The 26,472-nt window shown below is 34.7% G+C and overlaps 2 protein-coding genes across 13 annotated transcripts in view; both read left to right on the forward strand.

Annotated features, from left to right (window-relative positions):
- The window catches only part of ARHGAP29 (Rho GTPase activating protein 29), a 43,410-nt gene extending 23,930 nt beyond the window's left edge, over positions 1-19,480 (forward strand). For 2 of the 5 annotated variants that reach the window (XM_087930199.1, XM_087930200.1), the window contains exons 6-26: positions 1,043-1,103; positions 1,906-2,043; positions 2,279-2,343; positions 2,746-2,856; positions 2,963-3,043; positions 3,599-3,784; positions 4,106-4,243; positions 6,002-6,192; positions 7,856-8,019; positions 8,890-9,018; positions 9,120-9,215; positions 9,842-10,005; positions 10,562-10,750; positions 10,833-10,970; positions 12,827-13,059; positions 13,659-13,971; positions 14,070-14,166; positions 15,247-15,357; positions 16,011-16,121; positions 16,777-16,887; positions 17,821-19,480. In XM_087930199.1, the coding sequence (XP_087786325.1) occupies positions 1,043-1,103; positions 1,906-2,043; positions 2,279-2,343; positions 2,746-2,856; positions 2,963-3,043; positions 3,599-3,784; positions 4,106-4,243; positions 6,002-6,192; positions 7,856-8,019; positions 8,890-9,018; positions 9,120-9,215; positions 9,842-10,005; positions 10,562-10,750; positions 10,833-10,970; positions 12,827-13,059; positions 13,659-13,971; positions 14,070-14,166; positions 15,247-15,357; positions 16,011-16,121; positions 16,777-16,887; positions 17,821-18,689 (3,696 nt within the window). In that variant the 3' untranslated portion in view covers positions 18,690-19,480. The remainder of the gene's footprint in view (positions 1-1,042; positions 1,104-1,905; positions 2,044-2,278; positions 2,344-2,745; positions 2,857-2,962; positions 3,044-3,598; positions 3,785-4,105; positions 4,244-6,001; positions 6,193-7,855; positions 8,020-8,889; positions 9,019-9,119; positions 9,216-9,841; positions 10,006-10,561; positions 10,751-10,832; positions 10,971-12,826; positions 13,060-13,658; positions 13,972-14,069; positions 14,167-15,246; positions 15,358-16,010; positions 16,122-16,776; positions 16,888-17,820) is intronic. The other 3 variants (XM_087930203.1, XM_087930201.1, XM_087930204.1) reach the window with 3 other exon arrangements.
- Positions 19,481-21,915: 2,435 nt separating this feature from the next.
- The window catches only part of ABCA4 (ATP binding cassette subfamily A member 4), a 112,093-nt gene continuing 107,536 nt past the window's right edge, over positions 21,916-26,472 (forward strand). For 6 of the 8 annotated variants that reach the window (XR_015742929.1, XM_087930205.1, XM_087930209.1 and 3 more), the window contains exons 1-2: positions 22,362-22,468; positions 25,999-26,270. The gene's annotated coding sequence lies outside the window, so the exon portion shown is untranslated. The other 2 variants (XM_087930206.1, XM_087930207.1) reach the window with 2 other exon arrangements.

Consider the following 26,472-nt stretch of genomic DNA (forward strand, 5'->3'; position numbering starts at 1 on the left):
CCAATTCCAAAGTTCTGACCCATAGTTGCATAAAAAGCGCTCAGCAGTTGGTCTTGATTGATGGCTGTTTGCAGTATCCTGTAGCCACATGACCACATTTTAAAATGATTTTGCTGACAAATGGCATTTACTTCTGGGTTTTGGCAAAAATGGCACAGTCAAATAGCAGGTTCACTTTGCATTTTGATTCCATTACAGTAATAAGTCAAGGACTTATCTGCACTATCTGGAGTAAGATTTCAGGTTTCAGCTCCTCTGATGGCTAAACTGAAAAGTTGTTAACCTGTTAAAATTTTGATTAGTATATTTCTTATTTATGAGCACATCTGTACATGTTACAAAGAAATGTATAGGAAATATTGGGGTAAAGATATTATTGTGATCCATTTACCCATGAAAAGTTTACATTATTTGATCACTTCAATTTAATATTAGCATTAATTCTGTGATATTTTATTAATGAAGTTAAGCTTCCTGGAGTCACAGTTACTTTAACGCTGGAGATTTCCAAATCAGTTAAACAGACATTTGTCTGGGATAGGTGAAGATTTCTTGCCCTGGGGAGGAAGCTGGACCAGAAGATGTCCGTAATCCCAACTATATGATTCTAAGAAGTTAAGACAGCAAAAAATTGCTTCAAACTCTGGTCCACTCAAATAATACTTCAGTTTTGCTTATAATTGCATTCATATTGGAGATCCAAGTGAAGAGTTACAGATTAACCCATTTGACTTGGTTTTGCCTATTAGTATCAATTTTGGGTTGATATCAATAGATTGTTATTATGAATCTAGTTTATTTTTTATGAATTGAAGATACCTTTGCAGTTGTATTATTTTGGTTACATGCAAACTGTATTTTTGTTAATTCAGCTTAATAAAATTTGAAATATTAATAAGGCCAATTAAATATGATTTATCTATAAATACTAGGTAATTTGTTTTTATCTGATTTTGTATTCCCCCCATCTCATCAAGGAGCATATTATGTGTTCAATTTTTTTTTAGCTGATGCTAATAAGTTATATTTTTTTGTATGCTAGTCTTTTGAAAACCTTTGTACAGATTCTGGAGTATCATTACATGAAGGTGTTCAATCAACAGGTGAGCATTTTTAAATGTATGATGAATTTGTACCCCATTTTTTTTGTAGATAAATTGTAATACAGACAGTAAAAACTTATAAACAGATTTTCTACACAAATACTGTATAAAAATATTAATTTAAATATTTAGAGGAAAAGCATTGGTGTTTATTTTATTTTATTAGTGTTTTAAAATACCTGTTTTATTATGAATGGAATTTCCTCCCAAGTTCAGGTTCTGAGCCTACTACTATTATGAAGGACCTTAAAAATGTGGTTCTTCATCCAGGATGATTCTTCACCACTGCTCTTTTTTCTTGTGCTGTTTTTGCATATATTTTTTTGTATTCCTTGTTTTTAAATGTTTTAACAATCATAAATCCACAGTTGAACATATTATTAGGCTTGATTACAGAGTCAGGAGAAATTTAGACTAGCTTTGGCATTTTTATCCACCTACTGAGTCCTTTCCAAAGACCTCGGATAGGCAGATGTTGTTTGATAGTATTAAAGTTATCATCGTAGGATGTAAGCTGTTTCAAGTAAAGCTGCCTTTTGAAGTTGACTGTTATTATGTCTTATCCAGTCTTAAAAATTGTTTATGCTACTATCAGAATGAACAAGCTGCTCATATTATTTTTCTTCTGTTATGCCATTACAAAAATTCCATAGTTTGCTAAGATACAATTCTGTGAACTTTTAATGTGTTCTCTAAGCTCTGTCAGTTGTCAACTAGCATTAAAAAGATTATAACTGATTTAATGTTTGCAGTTAGCTAATGTATAAAATGTGCTGTTTTGTATTTGATGCTTCATTTTCAGGACACCTTAATGCTGAAGAAATTGATAGCGTTCTGCTAAGAAGTGACAATGGAATCAAATCTGCTCTATCCTATGCTAAAGCATGGTCAAAATATGCAAAGGATATTATTGTATGGGTAGAGAAAAAGATTAATTTGGGTGAGTACCTTTTTCTGGCACCTGCAGTCATTCAGAGTCAGTAGGCATGTAGGTTTATATTGTCCGAATTGCGCTACCCATTGTCAGTAGTGTGATTTCTAAGTTAATAACTATTTGTTAAAATGAATGGAACAAATGTTGGTTTCTATGCCTGGAAGATTGTAATAAAATAGTATCTAATTAAGATTACAGAAAAGTCCTTTTTTTAAACTATATCTAGTACTTTTTTCTACAGAAATGGAGTGTGCTAAAAACCTGGCAAAAGTAGCAGAAACCACTAAGACTATTATTGTATCTCAGGTGTGTATTCAATTTAAAAAGAATATTAAATGTATTATGTAAATCATTACTATTTTGATATTCAAAATTAATTGAATTACAGGTTAACTTTATAAGTTCCTAGTTATTTGGTAGTTTGTATCTTGCATCTTAAAGTCTGAATAATTTGTTATAATGAAGTATATCATAACTATGGTAAGATGCAGGTATTTAAACAGACATTCAAAGGTGCAAATAATTAAACAATCATTTAAGCACTTTAAAAAAATAAGCATTTTAAAATTACTTTAAATAAGTGTTCTGTAGCAGTTTAATTTGGCATTAAAGCTGTTTAAACAACTTTTGATTTTTATAATTGGAAATCCAAATCTTAACATTATTTTGAAAAAATACTAGCATTACATTATGTGTTTTTGCTTTTAGGACTACATGCCATTCCAGTCAATATTCATGAATGCATTTCAAAATGATATAGAGAACAGTCTGCTTTGGCAGCAGACAGCAGTAGCTCTTCAAACTAATAAATTTTTACAGGTAAATAATTTTTTTTCTGTAAGAAGTATTACTATATTAATAATTCACTGTTATGTGAACAGCTAACACATGATACTTCTTTACTCAGTTCATTTTTCTTATTTAGCCACTGCTTGGGAGAAAAAATGAATTGGATAGACAAAGAAAAGAGATAAAGGAACTTTGGCAACGAGAAGAGAAAAAAATGGTCAGTATCATTGTTTATTATACATTGTGTTTACTCATTTGAACTTCTGAATTTCCTCCTGAGCTTAAATCGTGACATTGTATGAAAAAGACAAGTGTCATGTAGAGTCCCCATGGATATGTGATTGTGATTTGGGCACTTGGCAACTGTTGTGCATTTACAAAGGTTGGCGTGTCCTGCTTGTTATAAGATCACCTTTTGCAACCTTTCCAGCTGCCTTCCAATGAGCATAATCAGTGTGGAAGCCAGCAACAAGCTTGGTCAAATGATGTCTTGATTAATAATTGCAGTGATACACTTAAGGACAAATAAAGGTAGTAAATTTCGATGTGATCGTGTGATATAATCGTTAAGTTGAGGATTACCTGTAAGCAATTGCCTACACATTGCTTTTTCCCTTAATGACATAAGGGTAATAGTTTCTTTTATCATAATCATTGTTTTAATAAGTAGAAACATGCTTGGAAATTTAAAAAATCATATTGATTTAACATATTAATAATCTACCACAAGGTGTACTTCTTAGTATAAAAGATTTTTCTTTGGAATGTACAGCAAGAACTGGAATCTAGTGTAAGAAAAGCAAAGCAATTATATCTTCAACGGCAAGAGGAGTATGAGAAGGCAAGATCAACCACTCTTCGTGCTGAGGATGATTATATTACCTCCAATTGGGGCTTTACAAAAGATATCAGCAAAATAGAAAAGAAACGTAAACTGGAAGAGGAAGCTCTCCAAAAAGTAAAGTATCTTCTTTAAATAGGTCACTTTTTGACAAATAGGTAGACATTGGCTATTTTATATAATTTTATTTTAAATATAATATAATATAATATAATATAATATAATATAATATAATATAATATAATATAATATAATATTATATTATATTATATTATATTATATTATTATATTATATTATATTATATTATATTATATTATATTATTATATAATATTTATGGATCATATTACTTTTTATTATGGGTTATTTATGGAAGGGGATTAGAATTATCTGGATGTTTTTTTATCAGTACTTATTTATTATCCTTCATTTGTTATAGGCTGAAGAAGCCAATGAACATTTCAAAACCAGCAAGGCTGAACTTGAAGAAAAGAGAAATAATCTAGAAAATTTCAAAAGTGTCATCTTAACACAGCTCCGGGAACAAATCTATCAATGTGATCTCACACTCAAAGCTGTAAGAATATATGATTTAATTTATCTTAAATCTGAAAACCTTTAGTGAATTCTAAAATGACAACATTGAATACTTTGCCGTAGTGTGAAAATGATTTCACACTTTCCTTATTATTTTAATTAGCATGAAACTCATTAGCATAAGACAATCATTCTGTTATCTCAGATAATTTTCTGGTACAAAAAGTGGTATTTAGTTAAAATAGCAATAGCACTTACTTATATTCGATTCCATAGTGTTTTACAGCCCTCTCTAAGTGGTTTGCAGAGTCAGCATATTGTCCCCAGCAATCTGGGTCCTCATTTTACCCACCTTGGAAGGATGGAAGGCTGAGCCAATCTTCAGCTGGTCAGAATCGAACTGCTGCCAGTGGGCTGAATTAACGTACAGTACTTCAATACAATATTTCATTCTAACCACTGCTCTCACAGCTAAATTTTTAAAGTGTAAACTTCATATCTCCTCCTAGTATTTGAATGGGAAATATATGAGAGAAAAAAGTGGCAGGAAGGTATGATTTATGGTGGTAGTTTTGTTAGTCGCACTCCAGATAACAAAAAACAAAACAAAACCCCACACTCTCATAAAACAATGAAATCCACAGTTAATTCCATTAAACCAGGCATGTCCAACCCACAACCCATGGGTCACATGCGGCCCTTACACCTAGTAATGTGGCTGCACAAAATCATAATAAAAATATAAATAATAAAGGAAGTATATTATTTACATACATTGATTATATTATATATTTTATATGTGGCCCAAGGCAGTTCCTCTTCATTCAGCGCAGCCAGGCAGGGCAAAAAATTGGACCCACTTGAGTTAAAGTAAAACTTGAAAAACCTGACTGAAGAGAAATCGTACTACTTTCATTAGCTAAAAAGTCATACCCTGTTTTCATGGTAAGTTGAGAGCCCCACTAAATCTGGCCTTTGAATGCTGCAAAATGGATGTTGGTAAGCTATATTTTTGTGTTCCTGCTATAGAGAAAACTCTGCAAATGAAAAAAGCTCCCAGATCCAGAACCTCATTTCCTGTATGATTATATCAGGTTATCTTTGCCATATTTGCCTCTTTATGTAACAGTGTAGCTTCTGTCATAATATTTGATGAGAGTATCAATGTAGTTTGTTGTTTTTTGTATACACTGGTATTAAGCAAAGGGTCTCATGTTTATCTTTTAAAACAACATTGAAAATTTGAAGAAGATCAACAAGTGGGTGGGCAGGCATTATTGATTTGTTTTATTTCTATTTCTATACTATATTTTTATTGTTTGCACGCTACCTAAAGCAGAGGTTCCCAACCTGTGGGCCAATGCCTACTGCTGGGCCACGGCCTATTGGCCACTGGGCTGAATAAGTAGCTGGCCAGTGCGTGTGCCTGCCCCTCCCACAAAACCATCCCCTCTTTCCCCTTCCCCCCACTCTGGGCCTCCAACCCAGAAGGGTTGGGGAACTCTGACCTAGAGTCCCTGTGACCAAGAGGTGGATATATACATTTTCTAAGTAATATTTATTTTATTTAATGAAATAAAATAAAAGCATGAAAAATGGAGCTACAGTTTAAACTTTAGTTTAAAGCTGCTTTGTTTTATAATAGGTTAATTGTAAAGAAAATGTAGGCTTAGAACTATTTGTAGAGTTTGGGTTTTATTTTAATTAAACTACATGTATCTAAGACTTTGTAGTTTCTTTGTATTTTGCTGTTTCTAAAAAGTACTATGAAGTCTTGACAAACCTATCTTCCATGTAGGCGACGGTGAACATCTTCCACTTACAACATACTCTGTATGTTTCTATGCCCGTCAATTGTCAGCTTCTTTGTGAGCGGGCAAAACTGTACGATCCAGGAAAAAAGTTATTTGAGTATGTGAAGAATTTACCAACATATGATGTTCCTACGGAGTCTGTTTGCTTTGAAACTCAAACTTCCCAGGGTGGAGGGTGAGATATCAGATATATTCTTCCATATTTGACAGTAAATAGGAATCAAAAGTTCAGCTAAAGAAATTAAATGTAGATAAAGAAATAAAATCATCACTTGTTGCATTACTAGTTGGATACCTATTAAATGGTGGGAAAACAAATTGAAATGGGGCTTAAAAGCAGGTGAGAAGCATTCTTAAGTTAATGTTTTGAATTTAGCAAAATTCTGCGTTTGGTTAGGTTTACCAGTATATCTAAGTCTTCTTTCCCATAATTAATTACTATAATTGAAGAATACATTTTAATTATTGATTCTATAATGTTGTAGGGATATGGTTGTTACATAAATGATTTATATAAAAACCTGGGAATATTTGGATTTCTTGGTCATATGCAGGATTCTTTACAGTTCTATTTATTTGTTATTTTAAATCACATTTGTCTGTTTTTTTGCTGTTTAGAGGAGTCTTCATTTCTTACATCTTTGAACTCCTGTTCAAAGATTTCCCTCTTGTCCATGACTAAAACTGCTCAGACAATTATGACTTTTTTCTCAGTTGCAGGGTGGGAGATGTTCATAATTCTCATCAGTGTTAAATACAGAGCTAGTGTCTGCCAAAAATTTCAAAACCATAATCACTGTAAAAACAAAAGTAATAATGGAAGATTTAGCTTGCTCATTTCAGTCATAGAATATTGAACTTTGAATGTCAAGGAAACATAAAACAGGTGGATTGAATTGTTTGATGTGTAACATACTGTATATAGGATCATACAATTTTGGAGAAAACCCAATATACAGGGGCACTTAGAGTTGGCTTACACTGCATTTTCATTTTAAACCTTTTACTTTGTCTGTCTGATTGTCTGTCTGTCTGTCTGTCTGTCTGTCTGTCTATCTATCTATCTATATCTAATTTTGGAGCCACCCATTTTTCTCACATTTTCATTGGTGTTTTTACCCAGAGTCCATTAAAGCTTGGAGGATTGTTCTTCTTTTTACTTTATTCTGATCTTTGCATATGAATCAGCAATCTAAGGGAAGCTGGGTATATGTCATCAAGATACGTTAAATTAGTTAAATACATTTAAATTTATTTAATACATTTTAATTAATTAACAAAAGAGTTGGGGAAGTGAAGTCCTAGTGAGTGATTTGATTTTGGAGATGAAAGATCAGGAAATTAATCAGCAGAATAATGGAGTGCTCCCACAGGAGTGCAAGTTTGGGGGAGGCCTGCGTGTAACACATCTCAGTCACTAAGTGTACTCTGAGTAGCTGCCCAGCAGGATTGTTTAAAGTTACCTAGAACCCATTGGAGAATGCCAGGCTGAAAGTGTGCCTGCTGGCCAGTATGATGAATTCTTATAGCAACACTCACTACAAGTTGGAAATTGTTTAAATAAATTTAACTGAGATGCCAGACACTATTTTAGGATTATTTTGAAGCTAACGGTCCTGAGAAATTGAGCAGAGATTGTTGCTAAATTAGTTGTATAATCTCTGGATTGAATCTCTGCTTGCCAGGTTGCTGAAAGTTATCAAGGAAGATTCAGTATTTATGGTTATAGCTCTATATTTAAGCATTTAAAATGTTGAAGAGAAGTGTAAAATGTTGATTTGTTGGGATAAATTGGGAAAACAGTGCAATTCCAAATAATGATTTGTCCCCTTTCACAGAGTTTTCGGTGAACAATCAAACAATGTTCCTGCATCCCCAATACGCATACCTCAATGTTCAGGAGATGATCCTATTCAGTTACTAGATGATACTACAAGCTCAGCCTATCTTGGCTCTCAAAAGATTGGAGACAAAAGATCTCTGAGCAGTGCAGATATCTCGGGTAATACTTCAGTTGATCATTTATGTAAACAATTTTAACTGCCAATATTCTAATGTAGTATTTTTATTGTATATTGTAATTTTGTTGCCTTCAACAAAATATTTTACATAAGTCAATACATAAATGGAAATGAAACATAATTAAGACTCATAATTTAATTTTGGAAAGTGAGAGTTTAAAATTTTTCAATTAATATTGTCAGGAAACCAGAGTGAAATACAAATAGAAACTGAACAATATAATTCCTCTCCAAAGAAATGAAACAAAGATCAAACAGTAAATGTAGAAAAATGTTGAAATATGTGAAAGTTAATAACATATTTTAAATATAATAAATATTAGATATGTGTTTACTATTTATCCATTTCAGTTTGTTTATTGAGGATAAGTTTGTCACTATTATCATAGAGGCTATTTTCGTCTAATGATTAGTTGTTCAAGAATGGTAGCTCATGTTTTCAAGGCCTTTTCATTGGTTTACACCAGGTATATAATTGGGATGTAGAAGTTAGAATGTAGAAGTTAGACTTGATGTCAATTAATGTCTTTCCTGTGAGCAAATTTGTACAACTAAATTTCTGATTTACTGCTCAGGTTTTGCATTCAGATGCTTCTTGGATTGCTTTGTTCTGACATAGTTATGATTCAGAGTATCCCATTGGATGAATACAGCAAAACTACCATTTTGCAGAGCATGCACAACCAAAACAGTGGCTTGTACAGGCACAGAGAATGTATAGTTCTTTCGGTAGTATGGTGAAGGGTGCCTCCAGTTTTGATTTTTACAATTTATATATGGGCTGTGAGAGGCTTTGTTTTATATGTGAAGAATCTGAAGTCATTAAACCTATTTCTCCTTCTCATTTAAAGCTATACGAAGCACACCACCTTTTAGACCCTGGTCAGTTGGTAATCAAAGTTGGGGAATGTGCAGTGATTCTGAAAGTGCAGGAGGAAGCAGTGAATCACGATCTGTGGATTCTCCATCTGCTAGCCCAGGTACAAATATTATTCTTCAATGCTAGTATTATTGCTGTAAGTTAGTGAAGCAAAAGAAATGCAACAGAAGGGCTTAAGTTGTCCATTTCTTGGCTGTTTAGTAGGTGACTTTAAAAGACTTCCTCGTACACCATCCATTGGGACCATGTCATCTGCAGATGATCTTGATGAGAGAGAGGCACCTTCACCTGACTGTGGTAATATAATTCTAAGCTGCATTCATCTTTTGTTCTAAGGACATTTTGCAGCCCCATTTTTTTTATTCCTAAACTTAGAAACAGAAGGGTAGATAGTGGATATGTTTATCTTTTCTAAGCCAACAAATAATATTTGTTGAGCTGAAAGAGCATTTTTCAGTAAGTACAAGAATTCTGCAAAATGAAGCTTGGCTGTTCTGCTTAAAAGGGTAATACATCTGCTAGACATATGTTTGATAGGAGCTGGAGCTAAATAAGCAGGGATTTTTATTGTTTGGGTTCTTTTGGCTTGGGGTGATATGCTAGTAGATATTTCAAAACCAATAAATAATGATTCAGTAAATATATAGAAATGTATGATTTGACTTAACTTTTTCAAAAGTAGAAATATGAAATTGTGAGCAATTTCTTTCACCCCCATTATATGATAAAATGATAAGACAAGAATCCACAGAATTTCTCAGGATTAGGGTCTCATACATAGGTGTATATATAGGTAGATTTACTTCACTGAACACATTATATGCATCATTAATAGGATATCATTTCATAGGATAAATAATTGAAAATATTAGTGTGTATTCCTTGCACTCTGAAAAGCTAATAATAGACTTTTTTATTCTAAGGTTTAAATGACCTAGTAGTTGAAATTGCCAGTACTCCTGGACCTTTTCGAAACACACTTCTGTCTAAGGCAGCACAAACACACAAACTTCGGAAACTGAGGTCTCCATCCAAATGCAGAGAATGTGATAGTCTGGTAGTATTCCATGGAGCGGAATGTGAAGAGGTTGGAAATTCAAACATCTTTTAGCTTTCTGATAATGCGTTGTAGGTGATACAAGTTATTAGATTCACATCATATAATTTCATACCTTATGGTTTCCATGACTGAGGTGCATGGAGATGTAAAGCTACTATAGGAAGGTTAAAGTGCCAGAGAGGATAGTGTCTATTTATCTTACCAGCTTGGCAGTATATTTGCCTAGATAATATAAATGGTTCTCCTTTCTAGTGATTTATTAGGCTTAGTAGAAAGGTTTGTTGGTGAAGTATTCATTATGCCTCATGTTTAAGAGCTACTTTGGATCTGGTATACTCGTATAGCTGCATTTACAGTGGATATACAGTACATTTATATGCCTGCCTTTTTGCTCATAGAACAAATGGTCAAGCAGCTGTTAATTATTCAAAAGCTTTTAAAGTAGTACCAAATCACTGTGAACTAGTTGAAAGAAGCTAAATGCTTTAAGTAAGTTAAATGAAGTTAGATGATGAGCTGAACAGTAGGTGCTATATGCCCTTACCCTGTTTTTAATATCTCATTTCTTTGCTGCTTCTTTTAGTGCTCACTTTCCTGTCATAAAAAATGTTTGGAGACTTTAGCTATTCAGTGTGGGCATAAGAAGCTTCATGGAAAACTTCATTTGTTTGGGGTAGAATTTACTCAAGTTTCTAAAAATAGTCAAGATGGTATCCCTTTCATCATAAGAAAGTGTACCTCTGAAATTGAAAGCAGAGCCTTAAATGTCAAGGTAAAGATTCATACTGGTTTTCAAATGCTTTTCTTCAAAATTTGTTTTTACAATTATTAATGACATTTGTTTCACATTTAAGGGGATTTACCGTGTGAATGGAGCCAAATCCAGAGTTGAAAAACTTTGTCAATCATTTGAAAATGGGAAAGATTTGGTAGAATTATCTGAACTCAATGCGCATGATATAAGTAATGTCCTTAAATTATTTCTTCGCCAGGTAAATAAACATTATTGCCTTCTTTATTCTTATTTGTATATTGAGAGATTTATTATGGTGGACCATGGACATGTTTCCTTGTAGAGTTTTGTGAAAATTCCAGTGTTGAGGTGATTCAGGGAGGTTTACCCTTTGGCTCTGTTGCTTGTATTGGAAGGATAGAAAACAATCGTTCTTAAAATTAGATTGCTATTGGTTTTTCATAGTTGCTGATTTTTGTCAGGTTAATTAAAATTAGCTATTTTAAGTATTTTAAGTATGATTAACATAGAATAAGTGGACAGGGAAAATTAGCTGGAAAAAAATGGGAAAAATTAAGAAAATGAAAGGGAATAAATTTCTGGACAATAACAAAAACCCAAACACATCTTTTTTTTACTATACCCACGTGGAGAAAAAATATATCTCTAATGCTTGAAATAAATGGCTCAAAAAAGTGAAACGTATCCTGTGAGAATATAGGGCTTAGGTTAATGCTGACAACGTACTCTTAAAAAAGAATTGTCATTTTTATTAATGCAGCAACTCTATAAATGTGAGAGTATAATACTAAAATAATATAAAAAGTCCATTTTGAAATTACGGCGTATCTGAATGCTTCATTACATTCTAGTGAAACATAAGTATGAAATTTCCATGTGTATTCCTAGTGATTAACCTGATTCTCCTCTGCTGCAGTTCAAAATTCTATCTTTTCTCTATCTCTTAGCTGCTTCATTGATCAAATATTATACCTCTTACTATTTTTTGCTGTTCGTTGTGGTGCAGCTGTTAATATGTTTAAAATAAATGCCTCAGTTTTTACTATTTGCACCAAAACAGTGGAAGTTACTGTTTAAGTTACAATATTTTGTAGTCAAGAGAATTGGCTATATTGTGAGGAGGAAAAAAGATACGACTCTTGTGAATAGTGATTACTTACATTAATGTTTACATATGCTGGACTTCCATATTCCCTTACTATCATTTCCTGAAGTCTAATACAGCTTGCAGTAGTGTCTGATTTCATATTAGCATCAGTATTGAACATAACAGTTGCAAAGCTTCTTTTTAATGAAAACTGGGAAATATTAAGTCATGATTGTGCACTGTGATCCATGTTTAGTAAACAGCTGATAGGTTCAAATATATCATACAAACACAGGCTACGAGTCTGAATGGGGAATTCATTGGGGTTTATATTTGATACTCCATACCTCTTCCTTAACTTTCTTTTTAGCTCTTGAACTGCAAGCTCTCACTTGCCTTTTCCTCTTACTCAGATTGATACACATGGTAACTGAATTCACCTGTATAGTACTTGCTTTTCTTCTGGGAAACAGAGATTATTGTTTGTCAAATCACGGTCTAAGTCGGGGTCTTCAAACTTGACAGCTTTAAGACTTGTGGATTCAACTCTCAGAATTCCTCCTCCAGTTATGTTAGTCAGGAGTTCTGGGAGTTCAAGTCCACAAGTCTTAAAGCTGTCAAGTTTGAAGACCCTTGGTCTAAGTCATAGACTTTAATGGATGAATCCACTCACAAAGTCCTTCTATTCAAGATATTGTAATTGTTCTCTTGTTCTGTAATAAACCAGATTAATAACTCTCAACTATCAGATTTTTATTTTTAGAAACTTTTTACAAATAAAACAAAATTGGTCATTTAAACAAAGTAAAACTGAAAAACACAGATAGAAGTGTTGTTAAAATCTAAGCTATAAGAAGTGGAATCAACAGTGCTATGTGAATTTTTTACAATATGCTAATTATGCAGAAAAAAATTCAGAAACTTTCTAGAAAAGGATTGGACAAATGAAAAGAAGGACATAAAGTTAAGATAAAATTTCACATGGATTTTGGTGTTCTTTCCCTCAGCTCCCTGAACCTTTGATTTTGTCTCGATTTTATAATGAATTCATTGGACTTGCAAAAGAAAGCCAGAATATTAATAAGGAACTTGATAGGAAGCAGATGAGACCAAAATTAAACAAACAACAACCAGTTTGCATTGAATTGAATAGGATCATACTTAAAATTAAAGATCTTCTGAAATTGTTACCTACAGCAAACCGTAACACACTGCAGTTTCTCTTAGCTCATCTACGCAGGTAAGAGCATTCCGAATCAACCGGCAACTAGATTTTTCTATATACTTTTCTAGAAATATATGTAGTAATGAAAATAATATCCCTTTCTATTTAGTGAATTGTTATATTTACTATATTAACATCAATTATAAAATTCAATACATTTTTTTTGTTTTTTATTTAAAATTGTTATAACTACCCAGTGGTAGGTAACTTGTAAGGCCCAGGGTGACTTTTAGAATCCAAAACAATAAAAACATTTTTTAAAAACATAAACAACAAAGCTTGGATTAAAACAATCATAATAACAACAGTCAGTCACATCATTAACCCCTTACCTGAAGCAGTTAGATCTTTTCAGAACTCCAGGAGAAGAAAAGGCACTGTCTGTTTTTTTGTGGGGGGAGTGGGGAGAGTGGCTGTTATACACAAAAGGCAGGGAATGGTGGTGGCAGAGAGAAGCAGTGGCACACTTCTCTCCTGGAATATATTAGGAAGCCAGAAACAATTGGAGATAGGTAGTCCCTCAGATATCTAGACATTAAGTTTTGATTAATGTTAGTTGGCAATATTTGTTGGTACATTCAAAACTTCTATGAATTGTCTGTTCTTCTATGCAGAGTTAGTGAACATTCTGATGAAAATAAAATGTCTGCCTGCAATCTTGGCATTATATTTGGTCCAACTTTGATCAGACCACGTGAGACAGATGCTACACTCTCACTATCTTCACTTGTGGATTATCCATATCAAGCCCGGATGGTAGAACTTCTCATCACTCACTATGAGAAGATCTTTGACACTGCCCAGGAACATTCATCAGCTGCAACTGAATCTGATGAAAATTCTTTTTGTATTAAAAATATTTTATCAGTAGAAGATAAACAAGCATCTCAAGAAAGAAAAGGAGTACTCTTGGTGGCTGCGAAGGGAGTGAGTTTCTATCGAAGAACCATATCTGTAATATTCCATTATATTTGTAGTATTTCATTTAAGAAAATATATTCTACTGTTATTGTTATTATTGACAGAGTGTCAAGAGGAAAAATTCTACTAAAAGAAGCATATCTTTTGAAGAACCAGATGGTAGCAAACGTTCTCCCTTCCAATCTGATTCTTTAGTGAAAGGTAAGTGTTTGTATGTTACAATAGATAGCAATAGCATTTAAACTTATATACTGCTTCATAATGTTTTATAGCCCTCTCTAAGTAGTTTACAGAGTCAAAAAATATTGCCCCCCAATAATCTGGGTCTTCATTTTATTGACAAATTCATCAGTGAGCCAGAACTGTCTCTTAATTAGTGGAGATAAATATAGATGGCCCCTGTGAAATTGAAAAAACAGTGTTAAAATATTTTAGACCTTAAATAATCTTATTTATCAAATTTAAATTCCACTTCAATCATAAATTGATTTTCAATGGTTAACAAAAGACAATGTAGCAATAAAAACGCTATATATTTTATTTTTAAACCTTTATGATTGTTTTCAATAACTCAGGATGGCAAACATACCTAACACTCCTTCCGCTTCTATTTTCTCCACAACAACAACCCTATGAGGTGAGTTGGGCTGAGAGAGAGATTAAAAAAGGTGCCCAGGTGACTTTTGATGCTTAAAGTGGAATTAGAATTTACAATCTCCTAGCTTGTACTCTAATGCCTTAACCACTAGACTAAATTTGCTACCTGGAATCAATACCAAAAGACCATCTGGAAAAACTCCATCTTGAGCGCTTCAGAAGGTGAATTATTTTAGAATCACTAGTGATATGAAAGGCCATTCCAGAGGGTCAACCTCATTAAGGAAAAACAATGGTAGTCCCATGTAGTTCAAGTTAGGGTTAGTCTAGATGAGTGGTGATGAGGGCATGACACACTGTAATCATGTCATTTCGCCTGAAGTAAGGCCAGCATTGGCACACCAGCCAAAGCTGGGCAAAGGCATCCCTGGCCATAGTCTACCTGTTGATGCAGCTGCAACTGCAAATCCAGGAGGTACCCAATTTGTGGACCTCTTCCTTCAAGAGCAATGCAACACAGGGGGTATCTCAATATACATCTGTAGCTCAATCTTACTATAGTTCAGTTTGAACCCGTTTTCTACTATTTAGATCCTAACAATCTCCATGGATGACTTCCACATTATATTCGATTTTTGTGTGCAAATATACAGTTAATGCTTGCATTGTTGGTTTCTTTCTTAGAATCAACCAGGACTCTTGAAAGAAAACTCAGTCTTGGCAAGCAAAATGCTGTTTCAGAATTTACTTCCATCTTGGCTTTGGAAAATGACACTGTACCTATAAAAAAATCAGGTTAGTTTTACAACTGAAATTTTTATACAGTTATTCTTGTTACTCTTGAATTATTATATGTTTAAAAGCCGAAGCAATTGTTTATTTAGATTAAATTGGTGCCAGGTGTTGATGAAAAATGTCAACTTTTAAGGTGTTAAGGGTTAGCTGTGCAGACAGCACAATTTATGCAGGCTTACAGGCTGCTAGATAGTGCTTAAACGTGATGTCTGGCCTGAGAGTTCCCTAAGTGTAAACGCTATCTCTTGTTTGTCCTTTCTGAAAGACAATCTGATTTTTTGGCAGCCTAATTATCACATTCAGTTTTCATAATGATGAAATAAGTAAAAATGTTTAAATATTGTGGTTCTCTAATATTTATGGTAGATGATTGTAGGCTGTTCCCATCCAATATGGTGCTAAATTTGAATTATGAGAATATCTTTATGTAGGGTCTACATAAAGATATTCTCTTTATGGACCTCTTCCTTCAAGAGCAATGCAACACAGGGGGTATCTCAATATACATCTGTAGCTCAATCTTACTATAGTTCAGTTTGAACCCGTTTTCTACTATTTAGATCCTAACAATCTCCATGGATGACTTCCACATTATATTCGATTTTTGTGTGCAAATATACAGTTAATGCTTGCATTGTTGGTTTCTTTCTTAGAATCAACCAGGACTCTTGAAAGAAAACTCAGTCTTGGCAAGCAAAATGCTGTTTCAGAATTTACTTCCATCTTGGCTTTGGAAAATGACACTGTACCTATAAAAAAATCAGGTTAGTTTTACAACTGAAATTTTTATACAGTTATTCTTGTTACTCTTGAATTATTATATGTTTAAAAGCCGAAGCAATTGTTTATTTAGATTAAATTGGTGCCAGGTGTTGATGAAAAATGTCAACTTTTAAGGTGTTAAGGGTTAGCTGTGCAGACAGCACAATTTATGCAGGCTTACAGGCTGCTAGATAGTGGTTAAACGTGATGTCTGGCCTGAGAGTTCCCTAAGTCTGTAAACGCTATCTCTTGTTTGTCCTTTCTGAAAGACAATCTGATTTTTTGGCAGCCTAATTATCACATTCAGTTTTCATAATGATGAAATAAGTAAAAATGTTTAAATATTGTGGTTCTCTAATATTTATGGTAGATGATTGTAGGCTGTTCCCATCCAATATGGTGCTAAATTTGAATTATGAGAATATCTTTATGTAGGGTCTACATAAAGATATTCTCTTTATGGACCTCTTCCTTCAAGAGCAATGCAACACAGGGGGTATCTCAATATACATCTGTAGCTCAATCTTACTATAGTTCAGTTTGAACCCGTTTTCTACTATTTAGATCCTAACAATCTCCATGGATGACTTCCACATTATATTCAATTTTTGTGTGCAAATATACAGTTAATGCTTGCATTGTTGGTTTCTTTCTTAGAATCAACCAGGACTCTTGAAAGAAAACTCAGTCTTGGCAAGCAAAATGCTGTTTCAGAATTTACTTCCATCTTGGCTTTGGAAAATGACACTGTACCTATAAAAAAATCAGGTTAGTTTTACAACTGAAATTTTTATACAGTTATTCTTGTTACTCTTGAATTATTATATGTTTAAAAGCCGAAGCAATTGTTTATTTAGATTAAATTGGTGCCAGGTGTTGATGAAAAATGTCAACTTTTAAGGTGTTAAGGGTTAGCTGTGCAGACAGCACAATTTATGCAGGCTTACAGGCTGCTAGATAGTGCTTAAACGTGATGTCTGGCCTGAGAGTTCCCTAAGTCTGTAAACGCTATCTCTTGTTTGTCCTTTCTGAAAGACAATCTGATTTTTTGGCAGCCTAATTATCACATTCAGTTTTCATAATGATGAAATAAGTAAAAATGTTTAAATATTGTGGTTCTCTAATATTTATGGTAGATGATTGTAGGCTGTTCCCATCCAATATGGTGCTAAATTTGAATTATGAGAATATCTTTATGTAGGGTCTAGTTGTGAGAATCTTTCATTTGAATTGTTTTACCATGTTAATTCTGCAATTAGCCTGACTTTCAACTATGGAGAGCTGTCTCTCCAGATATGTTAGGAATTCAACCACTTGAAATTCCCAACAAGTGATTCCATCTGGAGAATGCAAAGTTGGAGAAGTTTAAGTTAAAAAAACAAATGTAAAATGTTGGTGTTCATTCTACTAACAAAAACAAACCGGAGAGATGAAATTCCATTGTGGGTAGCTTCTTGCAAAACAGTTGTAGGAGAGTTCCTTCCTTCTTAAATTGTTGAGGAATGTGAATCATAATAAATACAAGAAATATAATGGGATTCTGGAGTTGGCTAATCTGTCTTTCAGGCATAATTGTTTTAAAACAACAATGTGTAAGAGGCAGAAACAAGAAATGTGATTCTCTGAAATGTGTATCCTTTCTAGTTAATATTCAAGATTAATACATTTTGATGACACTTGAAACATTTCTCTCCTTCCTAGACAATAAAGCGACTCCAGTTTCAGATCAAGACAATGGGAAGCATGACCTTGAAACTGAGTATGATGTTTACAGTGATCAGTTAATAAGACCTAAACATCAAATAATTAAAGTTCGGACGCGCTGTCACAAGTCCAAGCCATGTTCACGTCCTGTGAGTTTACCTTTAGGATCAGTGCTTCCTTCTTGTATTTTAAATGAACAAAATTTCCAGAATGCAAGTCTGAACCCAGACAAACTTGGGAAAAGTCCTGTCATTGAAGACATTTCTGAGACACAGGCACTTCCCTCTGCTAATGCTGGCTCTAGAATTTCTTATTATGACCCACAAACTCAGAAAAAGACTTGGGACAAGCAATATAAACAATATGACATAACATCAAAAACAGCAAAGATTATGACCAATATCCATGAAAACCTAACACAAGAATCTGTAAATACATGTGCCTTAAATGCATCCGGCAACTTTGTTAACAATTCACCAAATGCCATAATACTTTGTAAGCCATATACAGGACCGATCACAACTGTAAAAGAAGCCTCTACTCCTGTTGTTACTTTGAAAAAGCCAAGATGTTTTCAACCACCAAGAGAAACATTTTATAAACCATCATCACCCAACAATAATGCCAAACCAAATGGTGAGAGTTCTGCATCCAAATGTTGTGCAGCAGCAATCCATAATGACATGCCAGGACTAGGTGTGAATCCTGGCCTTGATCGCAGCTTTTTGGATTTCTCTAGCCAACCTAGAAAGGAACAAAAATCCAGTTTTGAAACCCCGTCCCCTGCAGACTTGAAGCCTGCTTATCAGAGATTAAGGCCAAAGCGGATGCAAGAACTGGAGCACAGGGAAGCTCATTTTGTGTAAGGCACTCAAAACTTCCGGAACAGGTTTTTTTTTTTCTTGAGGATTTCATCTTTGTGCCATATTGAAATTATTTTTATAAATATCTGTACAGGCATTTTAAAACATTGATTGAAAAAAGCTGTGAAGACTATTGAAGTTAATTTTTTATTGTTATTATTATTTCATTTTTCTCAAAAGTATTTAAATGCATTCCAAATGTATGAGCAGCTAATATGAAGTGCACTCAAAAAAACCTTATAATCTACTTCATTTGTTTAATTGTATTTTTTCTCATGGAAGGCTACTTATGTTAGAGTGAAACAGTGAAAGAGTCCATATCCAAGAATAAATTGTTTATTAAGACTGCAGAGTTATGAAATATAGATACTTAATTTAAGAATAAACCAAAGCTTGAAGCATTGCTCTAAGTGTCTGTATTTAGTTTTTCTCTACTCTGGACAATTAAAATGCTCTCCAGTTCACTGAAACAAAGTCACAAGTCACAAACTGAAGTACTGGATATGAAAGCATAATTTGACACTAATAGTCAATTTGGCTGAAAAGTATGCAGCAAGCTCTTTGGAGCCGGAATAAATGTCACTTTCTTGTTTATCTGTTTTTTGTATGATGTTCTTTTCTGAAGTAGTTTAAGAGTCTCAGTGTTCACAATGAATTGACAAAGTTTCACCTATGCTGGTTGTGTTCTTTTACTCCATTTTGTTTCATTTATCTTTTATTCCTATGTTTTATGTTACCATATGTACCATATGTAATACTGGCCAGTGACTGAAGTAAAGTATTTTGACAAAGTTGTGCAATATCCTCTTGGTTATTTATGCATTAATAAATCAATGCCTAAGGAATAATTGAGCAAACATTTGATGTGTTTTAGATGCAGACATAAATGTATAATACTATTTCATATAGATAATGCTATATTTTTGCCTGACAACTTGAATAATTCAAATATGAAATAGACATCTGATGCAGCAAGGTATATGAATCTGAAAATTAATGTATCAAGCACCAATAGAGTTGTTTCTGGAAGGGAAAATGGCATCAATGATTGCTACTTATAGCAATGGTCATATATAAATGGCTAAAAAAACTAGAGCAACTGTATATTTTGTAAAATGTTTGATCAACAACCCAGAAGATAGGCTCAGGATCCAAATGGATCTTGACAAATTTGAACACTGGGCCCTATCCAACAAAATGAAATGTAACGTAGAGAAAAATAAGATTTTATACTTAGGCAAGAAAAAACAATTATACGAGTACAGATCTTGGAGTCCAAATGGACAATCACTTAACTGCTGAGCTAGCAGTGTGCCACAACAGCCCAAAAAAGCTAATGTATCCTTGGTTGCATAAAGAGAGGGATCGAGACACGATCATGGGAAGTATTAGTACTGCTTTATAAAACCTTAGTAAGACCACATCTGGAATAATGCATCCAGTTTTAGTCACATTATAAAAAAGATGTTGAGACTTTAAAAAGAGTTCAGAAAAGAGCAACAAGATGATTTCGGACCTGGGGACTAAAACATGAATGGTTCCAGGAATTGGGTATGGCCAGTCTAGAGAAAAGAAGGACTAGGGGTGATATGATAACAGCGCTCCAATATCTCAGGGGCTGCCACAAAGAAAATGAACCTTATTTTCCAAAGCACCAGAAGGCAAGACAAGAAACAATGGATGGAAACTATAATCAAGGAGAGAAGCAACCTAAAACTAAAGAGAAATTTCCTAAAAATGAACAATCAACCAGTGGAAGGTCTTGCCTTCAGACATTGTGGGTGCTTCATCATGGGAGGCTTTGTCTGAAATGGTATAGGGCAAACATTTCAAGCTCCAGGCCCGTGGCCGGATCCAGCCCGTGAGGTGGTTAGCAACAGCGAGTGGCTGACCCCCTCTGCCTCGCCTTTGTGGGGGGACCTGGGCTCACCTCACCCTGTCCCAACTCCCCCTGCCAAGGAGCAGCAGAGTCGGGAGTACAAGCAGGCGCTGCCACCCATTTCCCCACAGTTTGGAGCAGCACCAAGCGGCTCCACAGGTGGCAGGGTGGGAAATCCCAAGCTCTGGAGATGCCTTTAGTTGCCACTTTCTACTCTGCCACAAAGTAGCAGTCCGGGTCTACTGTGCCCGCCCCTTCTTTTCACCCATCCTTGTCTTTGCCACCCCCTGCAGTATGTGATCCTTCCAGCCCTGGCAAGCCAGAGGTCCAGCAGAAACAATTCCCATAAGCATGGGGTTCTTCCCTAGGGCTTGGGGTGTAATCCTGGGTGTAGTCCCAGTGTCCCATGGGAACCCCCAAAGCAGAAATATTTGTGTCTCCATTCAAAGATGTCAAGGACAAGCTCCTGGCTACCCGAGACCCCGTCCAGGACTATGCTATTTCCAAACTGTAACATCGCCAGTCTTGCGGGTGGTTCATTCCAGCAGTAAGCTGTAGTAGCAAAAGACCCTGAAATGGGGATTCGGTGTTTCATGATGTGGGAGGAAAACATTCCTGAGCCCTTCAGAAGGATTTTAACTCACTTCCCCAGGTAACAGGAACGATTGCTTGAGTAAAGGCAGCAGATTCAGCTTCGATGCAATACTTCACTCAGCTTTAAAGGTCATGGTATGCATCTTTGAAAAGAAAGAGACTCGTTTTCTATATAAAATGCCTTAGCTTGAGATATCCAGTGATACGGAGGAGACCCCAGTGTTAACTTGTTTAGATGATCTTTGGACAGCAGTTATTGTAAATATAGGGATGCATCCAAGTTTTAAAACATTATTGCATCACCTGCAATTAATCATTTTCTCTGGAAACTTTTTTGCTCACTTTTTAAAAAGAAAAAAATATGTCATTGTGGAAGCAGGCATGTGATTATAATTCGTTAAAAAGGAAAATGCTGTGTAAGTGTGGCTATAAATCACAATAATTTTTCCGATAACACATTAGCTTGCAATATTTTAACATGCAGTGCTGTAAAAGTGGATTCGAGGTGAGTCCAGATGAATTTAGAAAACGGCTTCCTGCAAGCTTTCTCTTCCACGCTTCCACATGCAGAAGCATTGTCATCCTCTGCCTCCTGCTTTGCCAGTAGGGAACACTGGCAAAGTGCTTCCTTTAGCTGGTGCAACTTGTTCTGTCCCGACCCAGCCATCCCGAGTCAGCTGTGCCGAGTGAGCATCATCGAGCCAGCCATGCCCATCCAGCCATACCCACCTGGCCACTGAGTTGTCATAGTCTTACGTGTTACTGGCCCTTTGAGGGCAACCGTAATGCTGATGCGGCCCTCAATGAAATTGAGTTCGACACCCCTGCTATAAGGTCTCCTTCTTGAGCAGGGGGTTGGACTAGAAGACCTCCAAGGTCCCTTCCAACTCCATTATTCTGTATTCTGTAAGTACATCCTAATATTTACACATTGTTGAAATATAGACAGCAGCACCAAGTATTTCCAGGAATAGTTAAAATCTTAAGTTGCTATCCCGATTATTTGCAATGTCTGCTTGATTTTGCTATGGACTTAAGAACTCTGACCATTTCAGACATGCAGATCAGTTGATAAATTTCATTTGTATTAAATGCAGAATTTTCCCTTCATGCGATGGGGCTTACATTCTGAAAACAAAGCTGCCCCACATTAAATTGAAGGATTAAAAAAAAAATCTCCTTACAACTGAGCTTTGGTAAGTGTTCACTGTTCCTGAGATAAGGCATTCCTCTGTGGAGTTCCTTTCAGAAACTCTTGCAATTCTCATAGCCGTGCAATGTTTTTGTGGTAGATACCACTCCAAACGAGGTAAGCCAAAGATTTTTTTTTCAGTGTTATTCTTAAATGATGCAACCTTTGCTCTTTTAAAAAAAGTCTTAGTGTGGGAATGTTGCTGGTTTTGTAATGTGGTAAGTATCAGATTGAATATATTTGGATACAAACCTCAGAAATTTTAAACCTCTAGATAATTCTGCAGTGAAATAGAAGATATCCCTACTTAAATTGCAGTGATTTGTTTAAAAACAATTTTTTGCATTACATAGTATTTTGCATTACATAATCATTGTAAATGCAAGGTACAGCCTTTTCAAAACCAATTCATAAGATTTTTTTGGGGTAGCCAATTAAAAGGATGCTTGCATAAGCAAATATAACTAATTAATTAAAATGCAAGATATGAGACACCATTGGTAACTATTGTATGTAATAGTCTGGAGGTAATTGATTATTTTATAGAGGTGTAGCTCTCTATAGAAGTGTTGTTCAACAATATTCTTGATTTTGGGAATATAATTCCAAATAACATTGCAATAAGAGAATTGTCTTCATTATCTCATCTTTGATTTACTAATGTGTTTCTCACCATTCCTTCACAACATTTTCCTACCTAGCTTATGAAATGTTTAGCAACTCTACAAATACACATTTATTTCTAGTAAAATATCAAGTGAATGATACAAAGAACAATTCCAAATATTCTTTTACCTCCAGTAGGCCTTAAAGTATTTTTTCTTTACTTAAATCTTGTAAAGTTCCTCACATCAGACTTAGAAGCACAGATGGCCTGGGTCAATACACCTTATCTATTGAGAAACTTTACATGTGCTAATCATGGTGGCTGATCATTTAAAAATGTATATCTTTCTCCTAAATGAAGAGCAAGTCCATGTGCTTAATATATACATATCCTCGAGCATATTTTGGCTGGATAGCTACATCTTCAGGATAACTATCTATCAACAAATAGTGCCCTTAGGTCATGAAAACAAAATGACTCTAACATTCCAGTTCACAAATATCATATGTGCTGCTGGTGTTGCTTCAGCTGTCCAATCTAATATAAAACTTTCTTCTAGCTGGGGCCTCACAAATTATCTTTTTCGTAAAGGAGACATTGCATTTTTAACCACCTAGAAAACTGCTAACAAAACCTAACCATAATCAATCCCAGAACATATCGTACCAATATTTGTATGCAGTGTGCACACTTATACACTTTCTCAACATGTACTATTTCTCCTTATTGAATGACACTTTTAAGCACCTGGAATACATTGGGATGGATGAAGCAATGCAAACAATGCAGCTTTTAAAGTCCAGGTTATTCCTACTATGTCGTGTGTAGGATCTCTGGCTAAGAGACAGTGATGGCATGTAGGAATGAATCTGATAAGACCCTTCAGTCCCCTACACCACTATTTTAGCCAAATCATAGTCCATATAATCATTTCAAAATGGAAGCTAAGAGGCTGGCATATAGAATAAGAGGGAACAGCTCCCTTCGCGGACTGGTTTGGAACATTAACAGGAAGCATTTGGCTCTTGCATTCCTTCTCCCTTTCCTTCCCTCATCTCAATGTTTTGTTATTCATTTGATTGCAACAAACTCTGCTACTGAGGTGACAAACTAGATTGAACAAACTTAATGAGAATTGCCAATCTCAGCTTGATTTGAGTTGGCCGTCATCTGGAAAATTCTTTTCTCACCACAATATCCTGGCTACAATATGGTGCAAACTATGATTTTGATAAATCTCAAGTGTTCTATTAAAGCAAACATTTAAGCAGGAAAGATGAAACATGGACACAGACATAACAGAATAACATTTTTGATGCATACAGCCATTCTACCCTTCCAGTGATAGAAAAAATGTTTACTGGATTCTCTGTACTGTATATTGCATTGGAACAGATTTAGTTCACGCTCAGGTTCTAAAAACTAATGTTGCAAACTGATCTTATTTAGATATTGGATTGTGATAGCTGCAGTAAATATTTTGGAAGCTTGCACATATAAGTACAATTAATGTTTTATACCTTTTCAAAAATATAATTAGCATCCTTAAAATGCCAAGATCTCTACCACTGTGTAACTAGCCAATATCTGGAATTTAAAGGGAGCACATTTGTTTTTGTTTTGTTTACAGTTTTGATAGTTAAAAAGATCCATGGCCTGCTGCTTGTAGAAATCCTACCCAAAGCAAAAGTAGGTCACAAGCATAGTTAAGAGTAGTTAAGAATAGCAACAAGTCAGTTCCCATGTCTTCAAATGGGATTTATAATTTAATTAGAGAAGATTATACTTAATGTAATCCACAAGTCAGATGTTGGTACAGCCTGTCATAAAAGAAGCTTTCTAAAATAATCTTTATTTCTGAGTTAGCTAACAATGCATTCCTATGTATAATAATTTAAAACTGCATAGAATACAAGAGGCATTACCCCTAGGTAAATGTATATAAAACTGCAGCCTGTAGGATTGCAATTACACGCACACTTACTGGAAGTAAATAACATATCACTGAGTGGAATTTAATTTTAAATGGCCATGTGGAGGATTACGCAAGGATTATGTTCTAATTTGTTTAGATCTACATTTCAAAAGTGCGTTTATTCTTTGTTGGATATGCAATCCTTAGGAAGATGTTCAGGAAGAGGACACATTTTTCCATGGTCTAATGATCTATAATTTGTCTTTGGAAATTTCAAAGAAAAAAAATCTAAAACTACTGTAACAATCCTATAGATGGACATCAGGTACACAATTATTATGATGGTTTCATTGTATGGCAATGCTATGATTAAAAAAGTGAAAAAATATTGCTAGCATGAATGAGTTTTAGTACATACCTGCATTTATATACTCACAAAGTTCATCTCTGATTTTTCCTTTATTGCTCTTCATTGGAGTATGACGTTCAAATGTCACCAACCTAAGGAATCTTACTTTCGTACTTACGATCAGTTCTGCCATATATTTTAGCCTTTTCACTTGTAGTACAACTTTTGCAGTCATAATTCCATAAGGCTGTCTTCTTTCAAATCTATTGTTTCCCTTTCTCTTTGTTCATAATCACTTTTTCCTTTCCTTTCCTTTCCCCCTTACCCAAGCCAACCTAAGCTATTCCTTCAGGCTCTTCGATATTTACTCCATGTACATAGAAGTCACAATCTTCCATAACAACATGATGCTTGTCACCATACTCTATGACTTTTTGCTGCCTATCATCGCTTTGGTCAGTCAAGGCTTTCACATAAAGCTTCCTGATATTACAGATAATATGTAAATTAGGTAATCAGCCATACCTATGGCAAATGCAGAATTTCCAAGTTTTAGCAAGGACACTACCAATCCATTTTGGCATATGTTTGACAGTATGTGATAAATGCAACCAAAGCCAAGTTGTACTCCAAACATACACATTAATTTATGTGGGAGCCTTAGAGGTTACCCAAAAAATCACTGTAACATTGCCTTGATGAGTGCATTACACCAACTAGTCTCCTGAGACACATTTAGGATATGCCATAAGATGGTTATATACTTCTTTACACAGGATAGTCCCCTGACTGAATGTACCCTAAATTTTAGGGAGTGAGGATCATTTGCCTTCTGAATTTTGTTGGACTCCATCAATCATCAATCTCAGTGGACAGGAAGTTGCAGGCTAATAATTTTTGAAGAGCCACAATTTCAAACATTAAACAGTCCAGTTTAAAAACCATAAAGGGATCAAGAAAGCAAAACACTTGATGCGCTCATCAGCATCTTACACCTTGACAATAGATGGAGCAGATATGGTTACTTGGCCATAGTCATTCCCACAAGGTGAGATAAGCGTATTTCTATTATAGCAAATATCTTGACATGTAAAATATTATTGTAAAATATATGCATATTTGTACTTTTGTTCTCTCTCTCTCTCTCTCTCTCTTTCTCTCTCTCCCTTGTTGATCTGTAAGTGGCCTTCCTAGTGCATAATGAAAACTATAACATAAAAGAAGGTTAACCTACTAATCAGTTGATTATT

The sequence above is a fragment of the Pseudonaja textilis genome, chromosome 3, assembly GCF_049901715.1.
Source record: "Pseudonaja textilis isolate UNSWEBS1 chromosome 3, rPseTex1.2, whole genome shotgun sequence".
In the NCBI taxonomy this organism is placed as follows: Eukaryota; Metazoa; Chordata; class Lepidosauria; order Squamata; family Elapidae; genus Pseudonaja; species Pseudonaja textilis.